General features: G+C 43.8%; 1 protein-coding gene across 1 annotated transcript in view; it reads left to right on the forward strand.

The window, feature by feature from the left end:
* Positions 1-17,016, forward strand: part of SESN3 (sestrin 3) — a 63,986-nt gene extending 46,970 nt beyond the window's left edge. Inside the window, exons 6-10 of the mRNA XM_081197681.1 lie at positions 417-564; positions 4,229-4,347; positions 5,557-5,747; positions 7,052-7,196; positions 7,677-17,016. Of these exons, the coding sequence (XP_081053807.1) occupies positions 417-564; positions 4,229-4,347; positions 5,557-5,747; positions 7,052-7,196; positions 7,677-7,763 (690 nt within the window). The 3' untranslated portion in view covers positions 7,764-17,016. The remainder of the gene's footprint in view (positions 1-416; positions 565-4,228; positions 4,348-5,556; positions 5,748-7,051; positions 7,197-7,676) is intronic.
* The last annotated feature ends 76 nt before the right edge of the window (positions 17,017-17,092 follow it).

Here is a 17,092-nt window from a genome sequence, read left to right on the forward strand (position 1 = left end):
AGGAACGGGCTGGGTATGGTCAGAGCTTGTGGGTTCTGCAGCTGCATTGCAAACACAGAAAGTGATTCTAGACCCAAAAACAAGCTTCCGGAGGTTCTCTGCTTTCATTTTAAAACCGAAAGGAAGTTCCTTTCTCTTAACTGCTTTTACAATACACTTAAACATCTGTGGGCAATGCCTGCTGAAATTCCGTTAGCCAGAGGAGTGGCTGGATCAGATTGGTAGGATTCTTTAATGAGCCCCAGGAACGTTTGCATGATTTAGGCAGTGCATAAAACTTGCTTGGCGCAATTTTAAATCTGTTAGTGCATGCAGTGCACAGACCTGAGCGTTTCCCCAAAAATGTTGAGTATGGAACTGGGGGCCGGAGAGGGAATGATTTGTATTCGATCCTGAAGGATGTGATGTGTTTATAGATCTCAGATTCTTTAAGTGAGCTGGAGGCCCTGATGGACAGAATGAAAAGGCTGCAGGAGGAGAAGGAGGACGAGGAGGCCTCTCAGGAGGAAATGGATACTCGCTTTGAAAAGGAAAAGACTGAGAGCCTCCTGGTTGTCACTGAAGGTACTGCTCCTTTTCGTTTTAGTTGCTTTCGTTTAATCCAGTTTTCAGAGGTTTTGCTGAAGAGCAAAGAACACACAAAACCAAGTTAAATAAAAACAGATGGAAAGGAAAACAAGAATTCCACTTTCTGATGTTTGATTGGAGCCAAGTTATACATGCAGAGGAATCCATTTTCTCTGGAATAAAGCTATACACTAGGTCAGAGGCTGCCTGTTTCATAGTATCATAGAATTGTAGCGTTGGAAGGGACCCCATGGATTATCTAGTAGTCCAACCCCCTGCAATGTCCAATGTGGGGCTTGAACCCACCAACCTGAGATTGTAAGAGTCTCATGCTCTACCAACAGAGCTATGATTGCTCCCCTGTTTAAGAACAACAACTTGCCCATAGAAAAGTAGCTTGACAGCCTCTAGCTTAGCCTTCTTTCTGACATGTTACTGTTAAAAAACGAAATAAACTTGTGGAGAGTTTTGGAACATTCTTCAGCCTGATTAACCACCTGTGGCTGAAGCAACACAATATCTAGAAGGCTAATCCACAGGGCCTCCTTCTGTAGGTAAATAATCCTTAGGAAAGAGGTTTATTTGGGACCTTGAGAAGATTTCGGAATGGCCTTTACACACTTGACATGAATAACTGAACCATCTTTGGTGACATGTATGCCTGTTTTAACAGCATTAATATTTGCTTTGGATTCCCCAAGAGCTTATAGGCATATGTGCATATAGAAAATACCTTTCTCTTACTGCATTCATGCTATAAATATTTAGAGAAAGAGAACTTGTCAGAGCTGCAGGCAAAATGCCCATAATTGTTCAGATGTTAGTGTCTGAAGTAGAATGGTGGTTTTGACATCTGGTTCAGGTGGAGTTGACATTTATTAGCAGAACATTTGCTGGGTGGAGAGTTTGGCCTTGAATTTAACACCTTAGAGCACTTTCTCCATCACACTTCTGTGCTGTTTGAGTCCCGTATTTCCAGGTGAGTCCCAGTTCAACCCAACACGGAGCCAGTTGAGTGATGCATTAAAATGCTGTAGCCATAGAGGAAGGTGGCAATCTTGGGGAAACCAAAAAGGTTGGCAGGCAACTGTTGAAGACCAAAATGGCACATCAGCTCCAGAAAATCTTATGTTGGAGCTAATCCAGGCACACATGATGCCTGAAGAGTTAACTTAAAGATAACGCAAAAGATTTTAGATTTTGAAAGTGACTGGTGGCTAACACAGCCTAAGAAACTCAGTTAGAAAGTGGTCCGTTTTTTATTTTGTGAACTAAAAATTTCCTTGTGCCTCTTAGAATGGAAGAGTTCAAAAGCAAGCAAGGAACTTTAAGGTGGAAATTATTTCATCCCTGACAGTCAGCGTCTAATAGCCTAGTCATTAAAAGAAGCAGAAGCAGGCATGGACCTCCTTTCTGCATTAGTTCAAAACAGATTGCAGGAACCAGGAAACAAAGGATAAGCCCAGGCTCAATAGCTCATCCCCCCCCCCCCTGCACTGAGGACCTATTTGGATGGTTGCCAAGCTGATTTCTTCCCACACAGATTTATGTTTTGATTGGCTAATGAGCCAGAAGGGAGGATAAAGGCAGCCTTGTGATTCTTGGATCAACTGATCTCTCCCCCGCCCCCCGGGTAGTGATTTTTATAGCAGTAGACACAGGAGACTTTCCCCACCCAGGCTCATTAGGGCTCCTGAAAGTGAGCCAAGCTGGACCATCAAGGTCAACTGCAGTAACTTTGCAGCAGTCAGCTCTCCGGAAGTGTGATGAATGCGCTCAAGCCGCTTGGCAGACAGGAGGCGACGAGGTGGAGGTCATCTCTGGATGGGAGCAATTGGCCTTCCTTAGTGCTGGTGTTGCTGAAGTTCTTCCATGGTGCTTGGTTACATAGCCATAAATCAACTGGCTGAACCCTTCCGCTCTAGCCAAATGGCTCTAATGTAAAGGGTTGGGTCGCCTGGATTTCTTTTTTCAGTGCATCTGATATCCCACAGTACATGACGCCAAGGTGGTTCATGATTGTCCCTTACTGATTCAACAGGGCTAACAATGATTCCTGCCAGACATGCTCAGGCTGTGGCATCTCTTGTCATGTGCGTGGCTGGCAATCTTGAATTGGCGTCATGGGAAAGGACCTCTGTCCTTCTACAGGGGCTTTCCCCCTTCTTAAAGTGAGCCCCAGGGCTTAGGCGAACACCCCACTATGATACACAACCATGTCTGTGATTTGAGGCTTATGTGTGTCTATGCCTGTTCAAGTAGCCTCTGTTTAGCTGGTCCCTATCCACCCCTTTTCTGGACTTAGGTCTGTTTTATTAATTAAATGTATATTCCAGCTTTCCTCCAAGGAGCTCAAGTTTGCATGCATTTCTCCCTCCCTATTTTATTCTTGCAACAACCCTGTGAGGTAGATTAGACTTAGACACTGTGACTCACCCAAAGTCACCCAGTGAGCTTCATACCTGAGTGAGGATTTGAACCCTGATCTCCGAGGTCCTTTCTAATCATCGAGGAGCTGGGCTTCCTTGCCCAGGCATTGTGTGCATAAGGTCTTATTCAACTCTAAGGTTCTGTGTGCAGTGTGGGAGAGCACAAGACCCCCAAGCCTTGGCCCCATACCGTTGCATGTATATACTGCACAGTGTTCTGAAGTATAATATTTATGATCACCTGGTTCTTAAATTTGACTCCTCTGTTAGAGCTATTTTAAAACAATGTCTCTTAGAATAATAGAATTCTAGAGTTGGAAGGGACCTTGAGGGTCATCTAATCCAACCCCCTGCAATTCAGGAATTTTGCCCACAGCCATCCCTGGGTGGGCTAGAACCACCAGCCTTCGGGTTGGTAGCCAGACAAACTGGCCCATTGCACCACAGGAGGGCTCTTCCATTCTTGATTACTTTGAACATCTCCAGTCTGTTTCCTATCGGCTCCTTGCGTTGCCTCAGGGTTAGTTAGTAAGTTAGTTAGTTATTAATCTCACTCCTCAGATGTCTCAACACGATGTACAAAATGCAATGAAAATGCCAAAAAAAGAGAGAAAGTTTAAAACAACATAGCACAATAGGTGGGTTTAAAAGCAATACAAAGTAGACACTCATGGCAGAAGCCACCTACCTGGGAAAACTTGTTGGAACAAAAATGTCTTTGATTGTTTCCAGAAGTTGCAGCAAGTGGGTGTCTATCGTGGTTCTACAGAAATGTTATTGCTCACAACAGGGACAGCCACACTATCCAATTCCGGTCCTATTCATTGTAGATCCATTGACATTAATGCACATAAGTTAGTCATATTAATTTCAACGAGTGAGTAGGACTAGCATTGAATTCAGCCCTCAGCCTCTATTATGTGTATTCAGTGGGGAACAAATCTTCAGCGGTCTCTGTTGTTGTTGTTTTGCCTGGCACTGACCTTTAAAAGGTCAAGCGGCTAACCCAAATCCGAGCCATTGCTTTACTTCCGTATGTAGAAATAGTGCCAGGAAGAATAAAATGGAATGCCACTCCAGAGAATACTTCCCATTAAGCACCTTATTTTTTATTTTTAATCGACAAGATTTATATACTGCTTAATTGACAAAGGAAACTTCTAAGTGGTTTACACCTTGGAGGAGGAATGAGAAGAGTACACTTAATTGGCTTCAATATTTTCCTTTGCCAGCCTTTGACGATGAAATAGTTTCCACAGCCGACGTTTCGCGCTACGTTGAAGATCCTGGCTTTGGGTACAAAGACTTTGCCAGGCGGGGTGAGGAGCATCTTCCAACTTTCCGAGCCCAGGTGCGTTTAACATGGTGTAGCTTACGTTTGTAACCCTCTGAAAAACCAGGTGGTTTATTGCATGAGGTCAGAATGCAAAGTTTCCAGATAGCACACTCACTACGCAGTGGTTCAGATCTAGAGATAAGTGAATTTAAGGAAGTTTGTGGGACTTCTTCCCACCTGCAGCCATGCATGTCCCCCCAAAAGCCTCAGGGGCATGGGGACATTCGCTGAACAATGTGGAATGGGGCATGGGGGGCTGCTGAGGGAGTGGAGAATTCACCCCAAATTAGGCAGATATCCACCCAGTTTGGTGCCACCCATGATCTGATTGAGTTCAGTTAAATAAATATCACCTTGGAAGCTTCAGAAGTCCCTGGCTGCCTTGCGATGCCTTGTTAACGGTGCAATCTGACTTGGAAAAACATAAGAGCCTTTCCCCAAATTACCCTGATTTGATTTGTAATTCAAGGTACACTCAAAGCCAGTGCACACCCCTATTATCCACGTGGGTTTAATGTTCACTCTTAATATTCCTGTCAGTTACCACAGCTGAAAAGTCGTTTTCCAAAATTAAGCTGCTCAAAACTTCCACGTAATGGTCGGTGCAACTTAAAATTGATTTGAGACAGGCTTTCATGACTCGCTGTTCTTTCAGTAGAGAATAAACAAGTACATCAGTTGGATATTCCCAAAAATCACGACAAGTTTGCTCATCTCAGAGCAAGAAAGAGGTTTTACATTTGAATTCAAAAGTTATTGATTTTTTTAAAATAACAACAACAATAAATTGATTTTCATATTCTAATATAACTTCATTGTGTCAATTATTATTACATATAAATTTGCACTTACAGTTTATATACATTCTGATGATACACGGTTCCTACTTAATTCAATTTCTTCTCTTGATAATGCTTCACCTTAAATCAGAAGTATGCATTTGGATACAGGTGCATAATCAGACTAAATTGGGACCCCCTTGCTCTGTGCATTTCACACAAGGGCACACAACAAATTGTTACCTCCACTGTTTTGTTTCAGCAGTAGAACGGCATCGTGTGTCTTCAAAATTTCATTGTCCCCGAGAGGGGGCAATGACAATAAAGATATTATTATTATTATTATTATTATTATTATTATTATTATTATTATTATTATTAAAACCATTCTGCAGGACTGCTCAAACATGCCATGTACAAATTGGTAGTCTGTGCTTTTTTGCAGGACTATACCTGGGAAAACCATGGATTCTCCCTTGTGAACAGGCTTTATTCCGACATTGGGCATCTCCTGGATGAGAAGTTCCGAATGGTCTATAGCCTCACGTACAACACTATGGCCACACATGAAGATGTTGACACAACCATGTTAAGAAGAGCTTTATTTAATTATGTTCACTGTATGTTTGGAATCAGGTATGTCACCAACTGAACTGGCTAAATAAGTGCACTTCTGGAGGTATTCTGTAATTGGGGTGCTGCTTCAGGTTCAGAATGCAGCTATGCCTTATATTAAAGAGGCTTGTATGTCCTTGGTTTCAGGAATGAAGTTGAGGGCTAGGATTGGACCAGTGGTTGCATTTTGCTTAGCGCAGGCCTAAGCATTCACAATAGGGACGCGGGTGGCGCTGTGGGTAAAACCTCAGTGCCTAGTATTTGCCAATCGTATGGTCGGTGGTTCAAATCCCCGTGGCGGGGTGAGCTCCCGTCGTTCGGTCCCAGCTCCTGCCCACCTAGCAGTTCGAAAGCACCCCTAAGTGCAAGTAGATAAATAGGTACCGCTTTATAGCGGGAAGGTAAACGGCGTTTCCGTGTGCTGCACTGGTGCTGGCTCGCCAGAGCAGCTTCGTCACGCTGGCCACATGACCCAGAAGTGTCCTCGGACAGCGCTGGCTCCCGGCCTCTTAAGTGAGATGAGCGCACAATCCTAGAGTCGGACATGACTGGCCCGTATGGGCAGGGGTAACTTTACCTTTTAAGCATTCACAATAGCATGTTTCAAGTGGAAGGGAGAAAGAGTGGATAAAAGGGTAAAATCATTTGTCTTCTCTCCACCCTGTAAGGTGTTTGCAGTATTTATCAGCATAAATATGGAGACAACATGGGTGATGTTGGGGTGGACGAAGTATTCTTAAACCAAGCAGAACAGTAAATTTAGACACACTCATGCAACATGTGTTCTGGAATCAAAGACCCTCAAGTGATTTCTCTAGGGTGCATATAAAAATCTGTTAGCCAGTTATTTGGAAATTAATTGAACAGTAATCTTATGGGTTCCCTTTAGCTGTTCAAAACGACTTCCAGGAAGCCAAAGGGCTGTGCAATCCATTTCCACCATAGAAATGTGTGTGTGTTCAGGATGGGAGTCATGGTTGTCATCATCTGAAGCCCGTCAAATGTACAGTGTGAATTGGGCCCCAAGAATCTACAAGGGTGTAAATTATATTCAAATCAATTTAGCGCATTATTCTTTGTGGCCTCTGTGCAGTTCCAAATGTGGGTTCTGCCGGCTACTGGAAGAGCTGTACAGCTCAGCCACCCTTCCTTTTGCAAATCTAGTTGAACAATACCAGCCTGGCTTTAGGAGACTTATCATCTGATCTTCAGGCAGATTTACCCCAGCATATTTTTTTAAAAAACAATTGTGCAGTAGAAAGGTGCTCTTTTTAAGATGTGCATTCTCAGAAAAGAGAGATTCAGGCCGGCTTAATCTTGCTTAGGTATGATGACTACGATTATGGAGAAGTTAATCAGTTACTTGAACGGAGCCTGAAGGTTTACATTAAGACAGTGACCTGCTACCCAGAGCGAACTACCAAGCGCATGTACGATAGCTACTGGCGCCAGTTCAAGCACTCGGAGAAGGTGAGTGTCTCATTGATGGATGCATGTGTAAACAGGGGAAATGGCATTGTTAAGAAGGGAAGCTTCCATATCCATAAATCCGAAGTTCATATTTCATTAATGTGAAGTTCTGCACTGCACAGCCACCAAGAGCGAAACTTTGGGGTTGCCACATCACACCACTATGAAACACCCTGGAAAAATGAACACACTGGATTCTGCTGAATGCTGACACACACACACACACACACACACACACACACACACCGCATGACAAGGTAGTACAAAAGATCGTCTCTGCAATGGCTTGTTCACATGTGCAGGTCACTGCTGGATGCTGCAGTCTGACGAGTGGCAAACCCATTTATCACAATCTCAACTCGGGAACGATAAAGCTGAAAGAAATATAAATGCCCTTTGGTCGACCTCATGGTGAGCTATGACATTTATGTATTTTTAGAAGATGCCATCATCATTTTTTTCTTTGAATATTTCCTCCAGGTCCACGTGAACCTTCTCCTGATGGAAGCGCGCATGCAGGCGGAACTCCTTTACGCCCTTCGTGCCATTACGCGCCACTTGACCTGAACCGCCGTTGCAAGCGTGTGAAGAAAGCTTCCAAACAGATGTGCAGAAACACCTGCCTGTGGTTGTAGCATCAGGTTATTGGATTCTCTAGTGTCAAAAGCTGAAGCCGCCTTCCTCGCGGTGGTTAACGTGCAATGATCTATATATTTCCCCCCCTGTTTTCTTGATGCTTAACATTACTAACGATAGCAAAAATAGCACTGAGGAACACTACTTCTTAAGTTGTTTCCAGTTGGAGTATTGGTCACAAACCCTAAAACGGTTTGTTATATTTGATTCTTTTGCTATTTCTTCTCATGCTCGGAAGAAAAACACTTGTTGGTGCATCTTCCGAGGTTCTGTTCCTACCCACTTTTTCCTGCAAATGGAATCCAGAGCGAAGGATTTTATTTTATTTTCTCCTTTTAGTTCTTTCTAGAATATTAATGCAGCTTTCCTGAATCCAGTATGTGCTGTGTTTAAACTGAAGTGCTCAACTGGCTTATTCTTAGAGTTTTCTTAGAATTTTAGTACTTTGGCAGTAGTTTGGAGGCTGTGTGAAAGCTGATGCAACTATTGTCTGCCTTTTTTTTTTAATGTGAAAAGAACTGCTGCCAATCCTGCAGCGTGCTACTGAGACACAGCATTCAAATGCTTTTTTTTTCCTGAACGAAGAGGGTTTTCTACCATATCCATTTCAACTGTACATAATCAGTTCAGGGATTGCATTCTTCTGTGTTGCCTACAATTGCTCTTTCTGCTGACCCTAATGATGCTTGAATGGTACTTACTGCCCAGCCAGCAAGCCAGTTTAACTTGGGATATCTGAACTTGTAGAAGTTTGACTTTAAGAGGTTTTTTAAAAAAAGTTTTGAAATCCAGGTTCGTCCTTAACTGGTTCATTGATCTGGTGGTAATGTGATGCGTGCAAATCCAGCACACGCACGCACACATGCTGTCCAATGAAAGAAACAAAAGAGCAATCTGCAAGAGCACATTCTCTTAAAACTGTAAAGAGCTGCCTTGTGCTGAATCAGGCCACTGGTCTGTCTGTTCTGGTCCTCCAAAGTTGAGGGGAGAAGTCTCTCCCAGCCCTCTTACCTGAGATGGTTTTAACTGGAGATGGCAGGGATTGAGCCCAGGACCTTTCGCATGCAGAGCATGTATTAGTCACTTAGCTAGATTTCCCCCTCCCCTGAAAGCTTTGCTTGTACGACACTGTCTTTTACTGAGTCAGACTTGTCTGTTCTGACCAGCAGTGATTCCTTGAGGTCTTGGGTCACAATCGTCCCTAACCTTTAACTCAAAGTGTCGGAGACCGCACCTGGGACCCTTCTACAAACAAAGAATGTGCTTTGCCCCGGAGTTGCAGTCTCGTTTTGCTCCACTGTCATCCCCCCCCCCCACTTCTTAATTCAAGGGTAATTATATCAGTGTTCAGCTTAAGCTTTGGGGAAATTGATTCCCGTCAAATATTTTTCAGAACGCTCTGCAATATTTTCAAGCTAAGAATCATGTTTCTATACGTTGATGTGAGTGAACAAAGGAAGTGCAATATATAGCAGAAGAGCGAGCCTTTCCTTAACCAAGTCGCTGCTGAAATGTCCCACTCAACACAACCGCGGTGGAAAATGGCTTCTCCTTCCCAAACTTGGGTAGTGTTTGCTGCAAACAATCGGCTCCTACTCGAGCACCAAAGCGTTGGTTTAATCGGATGTCCCCAAGCCCTTCTACACCTTCCTTTTAGCAGGGGAGACCCCATGCAAGCTCCATGGAAGTGAATGGAGGAGGTGCCAGAGGAGTGCCGGGCCGATTGGCTTGTGCCCATGGGCAGATGTCATTGTTGGGAAAGAGAAGTGAGCAGCCAAGAGAGTCCTGCCCTTGCATTGCTTGACTACACTGATTACTTTTTCCCTTCAGGGCACAAATGTCTTGGTTTTTAGAGCTTTACCTTCTTGCATTAATGATCCAGTGAAGTGCCTAAAGAGAGGCCAGAAAGACAAGACATGATAGAGAATTTCACGTGACTGGCTTGCTTCAGGAAAAGCTAGTCTCAACTGAGTCCCCTTGAAATCAACACTGCTTAGGCCCAGCGGGGCTTGGAGACCACCCCTTTGTGTCCCACTGCCAGTTATCTGGGATCCAGGAAAGGAACCTTAACTTGCCCTCAAGCCTTTTGGGTAGTCAATAAAGCGATTTAAGCCCCAGTCTTTTCCTCTCTTTTGATTTTTACAAGACTCAGTTGTGACTAACTTTTGCTGAATTGAGATTGATGTCAGATTTTGTGTCCCCCTGAATATTTATTTTTACCTGCTTTTATACACATTGGAAATGAATGAGATGGACCTTCATTCCAGTAGGCTGTAGAAAGCAATATAGAATAAGCTTGTACATTGAAGACTTCTGCAGTGGTTTCTTTCATGAGAGCAATTTTGGAAAGTAAAAAAAGAGGGGGTAGAGGAACTAAAGTTTGGATGTGGTTATTTTGTTGGGTTTATTTAAAAAAAAATTTTTAAAAATTACTTGATCTTTCTCTCTCTTAACGGCTGTGATGTTGTGTGATTGTCCTGCAACACACACACCCCTTGGCTGCTGAAAAAATTGTTTGTTGCTTTGAAGAGACGTAACCTTCTGCGCTTGGAATTGCCAGGGCTGTTTTGACATGGAAACTCTCCCAGACGATATTGACACTACAGATTCGTATTGGCTGCATGTGTTGCTCCTCCTAAAGAAGTCTGGGAATTGCAGTTTGGGAATAGTGCTGAGGGCTTTCTCTTAAAAGACACCCCCAAACACACATTTCCCAAACCAGTTCAGCTTCCCAAGAAACCGTTGAAACCTGTTGGAGTCAGTAGTGTGTCTATGTGTCCTTGGAAGGAAATGACTACAGTGATGACAAGTTACTGAATGAGCGACGCATTGCTGCTGAGGATGAATGGTAGCTCACTGCTCTGTCTGTGCATGTGTGAAACTGGGAGGGGTGTGTGTGTGTGTGTGTTTTAAAAAGCCGAATCAAAATCCAGCTAAAGTTAAGCGTTTTGAAGGATGGCGTTGGATTTAACAAGAGCATTCAGCCATTTGCACCTGCGGTCTGCAATGGGGAAGGGTTGTGCAAACGCTGCCTGCAGCTTACCTTTATGGGTTGTGTTTGGCATGGCACCATTGCAGAAGCTGGAATTGCGCTGCCCTGACCCCTGTCCTGTCCAAAGCCGGGTTGATTTCAGTGGAAGAGTTTGAGGGCTCCGTTGGAGACTCCCTGGGACTTTTAAGACGCTTAACCCTGACTGGATTTGAACTGCAGCAAGGTGCTGACAGGTCTCCACCAAACACCTCCCTGGTGATTGTGGGAGGGGGAAGGAGCAACTTCTGCCAGGGGAACTTCTGCCCCTTTCTTTCTTTCGTTTACCCTTTGCTGTTGTTCCAGGCACTTGTTTGCATGTTGCAGAGAAAAGCCAGGCAGGGCGTGGATGCAGGGAAATCGGCTGGGGAAGGACTGAGCCCTCTGGCCCCACAGCTCTTCAGATATAACATCTGTCTTCACATTTAGAGGTAGAGACATAAACAGACTTTGTATGTAACTGTAAGAGCTTAAACGTTTTCTTCAGAGCAGTCGTGGCTTTTCTCCTTAACAGGGAGGCTGGTGTTCCAATTGCAGAAGCATTAGTGCCTTTTCTTCTAGATTTTTTTATTGTTCGAACTGAATAGTCATCTCAGTGAGAGGCAATTAGATTTTAAATCAATAAGACTGTTGGTCTCTCTCTCTCTCTCTCTCTCTCTCTCTCTCTCTCTCTCTCTCTTCTGTGAAGTATATATAAAGTGAATCCATTAACAGGAGCGTAAACTTGATTTCACATGATTTCAGACCTACATGTGGTGTCCAAGGTTGGGACCTGCTGTTTTGAAAACCAGTTTGTGTTTTTTCCTTAGAAATAGAATGGCAAACTTGAATGTTAACAAAATGTTTCAAGGTGATGATGTTTGATTCAGAGTAGACATTTTATGTGGTCATGATCTGGTGCATAGCTTTATATACTCAAATGTGATGGGGTTGTGTGTGTGTGTGTGTGTGTGTGTGTGTGTGTGTGTGTGTGTACGTGTGTGTTTTTAAATGCTGACATTCAGAGTAGGCATCCAAGTGAATATGATTGTACTTCTTTGCTTGACATATACCCCTTAAGCTCACAGATGTGCCAAATTTAAAAATGTGCAAAATCTATTTTTTTATAAAATAGCACATGTGAATGAATCATCAAACTTCATGGATGTCAAAAATGTATATCATTCTTTCGCAGTGTAGGCATAGTTGGGGGTTTGTTTTTCGTTTTTGTTTTGCTTCTTCTAGTATGGCTTTGGATTACGTGTCAGCAACTGGCACCCTTGGGCCAAAATCTGTCCTAGTTGTCAGCCAAGGGGCAAAAGAGTGTCATAGGCTGCAGCCATAGGTAGCAGCAGGACTTGGTGGCAAGGGAGTCCCCCAGCAGGCTCTGTGGATTTTATATGGCAGGATATAAATCCCCAAAGTGGGAGGTGGGACTCAGGCTGCCACTTAGTGCATAAAAAGGCCCCTCAAGTGCTTGTTTATTCCCTCTGCTATTTTTGTTGTGATTGCAAAAATAAAATATGGCTGCTTCAAGAACTTGTCAAGACCGCTCCCCACCCCTCCTTTTTTAGGTGTGTGTGTGTGTGGGAAACTGCATCAAATTTATTTGGGGTGGGAGACAGAAGGGCTCACAGGTGGAATTGCACATATTCGGTAGAGAGAGAGAAGTTTCAAACATGAGCCTGCAAGTGCAGATGCAGGAAATAGGTATGTGTGGGGAAACTCCAGATTCTAGCTCCAGTAAAGAAATAAACAAAAAATAAATAAATAAAGGCATATTGGTCAGGGGCAGGGGATCAGGTCATTACTGCCCAGCTCCAGGTTATGTTTACTCTGAAGCAAGTCCCACAGTGTTCAGATGCCCTAATCCACAGAACTGACTTGTTTAAATAGTTTGGCGTTTGGTGTGCTTCCGATCTGCAGCAGCTGCCAGGCTCAAAAGCAAATGGACTGTTATGTGATTTGATGTTAACCAAACAGGTTTCTAGGTTCCCTGCGTATTCAGCCTCCCCTCTGCAAGCGCAGGCACACATAGCATGGTTACTACTTGAAATTTTGCCCAAGTCTGATTTGAGGGTCCGATCGGTCATTAGAACTGCCCCCCCATCCCACCTTTGTTTGCCCCACACTGGGGTACAGCTGTTCCTCTGTGTCTTAATGTTGTTGGAAGGCGGTTGAATGATACCTTTCTTGGCTACTAGTGCCAATCCACTCTTTTCAACTGAGTCTGCTTCAATCGGTGCCACTGTGTGAATCGGATGCTGGACTAGATGGGCATTGGACTGGTGCATCAGGGCTCTTGGTACACTGCCCAGCTAGTGTGTGAAATCCCTTAAACCATGATGGGGTACACACTTAACACTCCCTGCATTGAGGAAGGCATGTACAAACCTCCTGGCCAGATTTTTCAAATGAGTATGGTACCTTGCATCGTCATCTTCTTTGGCGATCGTTCACAGCCGATTAAGATTGCCTCGGGTATCATACTATTGGAAATTTGCTTGCTTAAACTGGCCTTCCAGAACTGGCCCATCTTAGTTAAGAGGGTGAAATTCAAACTAGCTTTGAACCTTCTTGCCCCTCAAAAGAACCATTCGGGTTTTTTATATCCCTTGCTGACATTTTAAAAGAGTGCTTCTTTTTTTAGTAAGTGAAGGGTTCTTTGCACAAATAAAACAGAAAATTGGGCCTGCATTATAAAAGGAGCATAGAGTCCCATCATACAAAGACAGATTTCAACACAAACATTTGCTGAACGGCATGGACCATTTTTAATGGAGATTTCTGTCAGAATGCTGTTGCTTGAGTTGGAAAGTTGGATCTGCGGTATTTTGGGCTCTGCTTTCTACAGCGCCAAATAAATTTTAAAAGTTTCGCATTTCCCCCACAAACGTCTTCTAGATTTGTATGCTCTCAGGTCTATCCTTCGAAAGGTGGAACATGGTCAAAAGGTGCACATCTTATGAGACGGGAATAACAGAAATCAGAATTGGCATGTGAGGTTCCTGCACAACTGTAAGGATTTCCCACCTCTGTGGAGTGTACATTTTCCTCTGTAATTGGAGTGGCAGGACTAAATGAAGAGGGTGCCAGACTCCTGCCACAGATGTTTGTTACAAAGCAAGGAAAGCCACAAGTGGATGTGGGGGTTTTTTGTATGCTTGTTTTAGGCACAAGCTCCACAACCCTTAAGGCGCTTCCAGGCAGCCTGTTTGTTGAGCACTCATCCAGATTTGTCTGCAGAGAGATCAGATGATGTGTACTGTTTGTTGAGCTTTCATTCTGATTTCCGGACTGAGGCCTTCATTTTCTTAAATAACAACCCTCTGTATAAATTTGGTCACAAATGGGGATCTTCAACCTGTGGGTCCCCAGATGTTGTTGGACCACAACTCCCATCATCCCTAGCTAGCAAGACCAGAGCTCAGGGATGATGGGAGTTGTAGTCCAACAACATCTGGGGACCCAGAGGTTGAGAACCACTGTTCCAGAGGAAGGCGTATGTACTTATCTAAAATCCTTTTTAGTTCTTGTATTCTGCTGTTATTCTGCTTTTTATTCTGCTCCCAGCAGCCCCCCATCCAAAGGAATGACCAGCTCCACATCTGCTTAGCTGCAGCAGTTCAGCAGCTTCCCATGGCCCAGGCAACATCCAGGAGCCCTTGCCTTTTAAATTATTGTGGACCTTGGGAAATAAATGAATAAAACTTGCAGAGGCAGTAGAAACCTCAGCTATATCAGTATTCTGCTCCATGCTATTTTGTCTCCCCTTCTTTCCCCTTAATTCTCACTTCTGAGCTCACAGTAGAAAGGAGCTCCCTGTTTAAAGAGGTACACAATTTAACTGAGCGTACAGTAGGCTGAGATACCAAAGCTATGGGCTGAGCAGCCAACCATACAAGGGTAGGATCCAGCCCCCAAAGCACCTTTTTCTGCCCCCTCTCTCTTGGTAGCCCTATCAAATACATTCTGATCAACTTGGTGGTCAGATGTTTCTCCGTAGTTTCGCTTAGACGGCAGCGAAGCAATTGAATGTCCACCTAGCATTCTGCATAGATTCTCTTGGACTTGTTGCTTGCACATTCCATCTGCAGCCTGAATGACCATCTCGGCACACATGAGCCATTTTTAAATATTTTGTTCAGCTTGGTCATCCACGGGGTGGCAGTGGTACTGAGTGTTCTGGCTCCCAATGAATGCCTGCAGACTATGGTGACCCATAAGCTGGCCACCCCCTGGTTTACATAATCCTTTAGTCCATGCATGGGGTTCTCTAGGGTAAAAACCAAAATGGTACCTGAACAAATGCAGGGTAGCCAAGCAAACTGACCTTTTTTTCTTTTCTTAGTTTGAAGTCCTATATGTAGCATGCTGTGAACGTCTTACCTGGTCTCTGCAAAATAATCAGTATTGATGTTGCTTTAATTCTTTCGGCATCTTTTTTTTTTTACACCCCCACCCTCCTTTTAAACGTAGTGTCTTTCTAGAAGCTGTGATAGGCCTTTGTGGTCCTTGACTTTGTTACTGTAACTTCTTTTTTTTAATAAAAAAAAAGTTTGTGAAATGTAGGGCTAACCCGAGTTGGGTGGTCCAGTCCTCCAAGGTTGCCCATTTTCAGTTTGTTCGTTCTACATTATGGCTGTACGTAGAATAAGCTTATCGATGATGCAATTTAGGATTCGCACAGCTTTTTTTTTTTTTTAACGTCCACGTGTATGCATTTTGTACGTGTGTATTGCGGGAGTGGGGAGAGAAAGGTGATGTGTTTTATATAGGCTTAAGCTTTTTTGGTTTATTTCTTTTCCCTTTTGTAAAGTAACTGACTTGGTAAAATCCATAGCCGCTTAGGACTGTCCATGCTGAACAGACCTTGCTGTAGAGGCAAGATCACGTTCTTTGTAAGTTTCAAATAGTGACCACCACCACCCCATGCCTGGGGAAACGAGCTCATTTTGCACCACGCGAGGGGAAAGGTTGTTTCGAAACTAAGTGAGTACAGTGCTAGCTCTTGAGTGGATGTGTTAAGGGGGAATGCAAAAGTCTTTGTGAATGGAGGCGATGGCCTCCCATGATCACCCAGGAAGAACCACCACAAAGGCCTAGACGGGCCAACAAGGCAGTCCTAACTAAGGCTGAACTCCATAAGAAGACGCCAGGCCCATTTCCCTTGCCATCAAGGGATGCAGTTAGCCAAAGACTATCCCGGGAGGGAAAAGGAGTAGGTCAGAAACTCCAAGGGCGGCAGCAATGGACCCAACATGTTTGTGAGAGCTTTCCTTGTGCAGAGAAGCTGACTAAAACAAATACACTCTTTCCTTAAGAGTGTATGCAACTCATTCAGCTGATGGTTGCCTCACCAAGTGGCTATTGGTTGCCTACCAATGGCTGTGCCATCTTGGCAACAAGGAGTTTAATGGCACTGAAGGGTGGTGGGTTGAGAAGAGGCTAACAGCGTATCTTTACTACAGCATATATGTCTAGGAGAACTCTTGTTATCTCAGGACAAGTGCAGGATAAAGCTCCTCTGGAGCAACAGAGCATTTCCTACACCCCAGAAATATTTAACTCCAGGAATAGCTGGAGCACTTGGGTGAAGCCTAGATGCTGCCCATCCTAAAAGCACCACACCCTCGGGGTGCAAACTCGTACACAACATGGGAGTAATCCCCACTGAGCTCCCTGGGGGCTTAGCTATGAGTAGACAGGTATAGAGTTGCACTGCACGTGTGTCTCTTGCTGCAGTTGTGTCAATTTAGGACTTCTTGCAAACAGAACCAAGAGTTCAGCTAGCATTTTCCTGACATCCGTGGTTATTGGACAAGCCTATCCAACTGAATCTGTTTGTGTGACTCTTTTTCTTTCTGTTAAGCTTTTAGTTAACGCAACTTGAATTGTATCTGAACAGATGCGGAAGGAACTTTTTAGCGAGCTGAGACAAAAAGAAAAAAAACACACCATATTTTTCAATAAAGGAATTTGTGTGTGCATATTATTAACCTGTTAACAGCAATTCATAAAATCTGCACTTTTTATGAGGTTTTGAAAAATTCTATTTATAGGTACGGAACAATGGGGTTTGTTTAAAAACTGTATAGCGTTTATACTTGCTGAAATTTCTTTCATTGTTATCGGTAGGAATTTTATTGGTTCAATAAAAACTGGCGAGAAACCCCAGCCCTGTAATGTGGCGTGTCTTTCTTTCTTCAGTTCAGTGGCTCTCTTGGAAGGTGCTTTTGAAATTAATTTTATA

Source organism: Podarcis bocagei, assembly GCF_964188305.1.
Source record: "Podarcis bocagei genome assembly, chromosome: 6".
Taxonomy (NCBI): domain Eukaryota; kingdom Metazoa; phylum Chordata; class Lepidosauria; order Squamata; family Lacertidae; genus Podarcis; species Podarcis bocagei.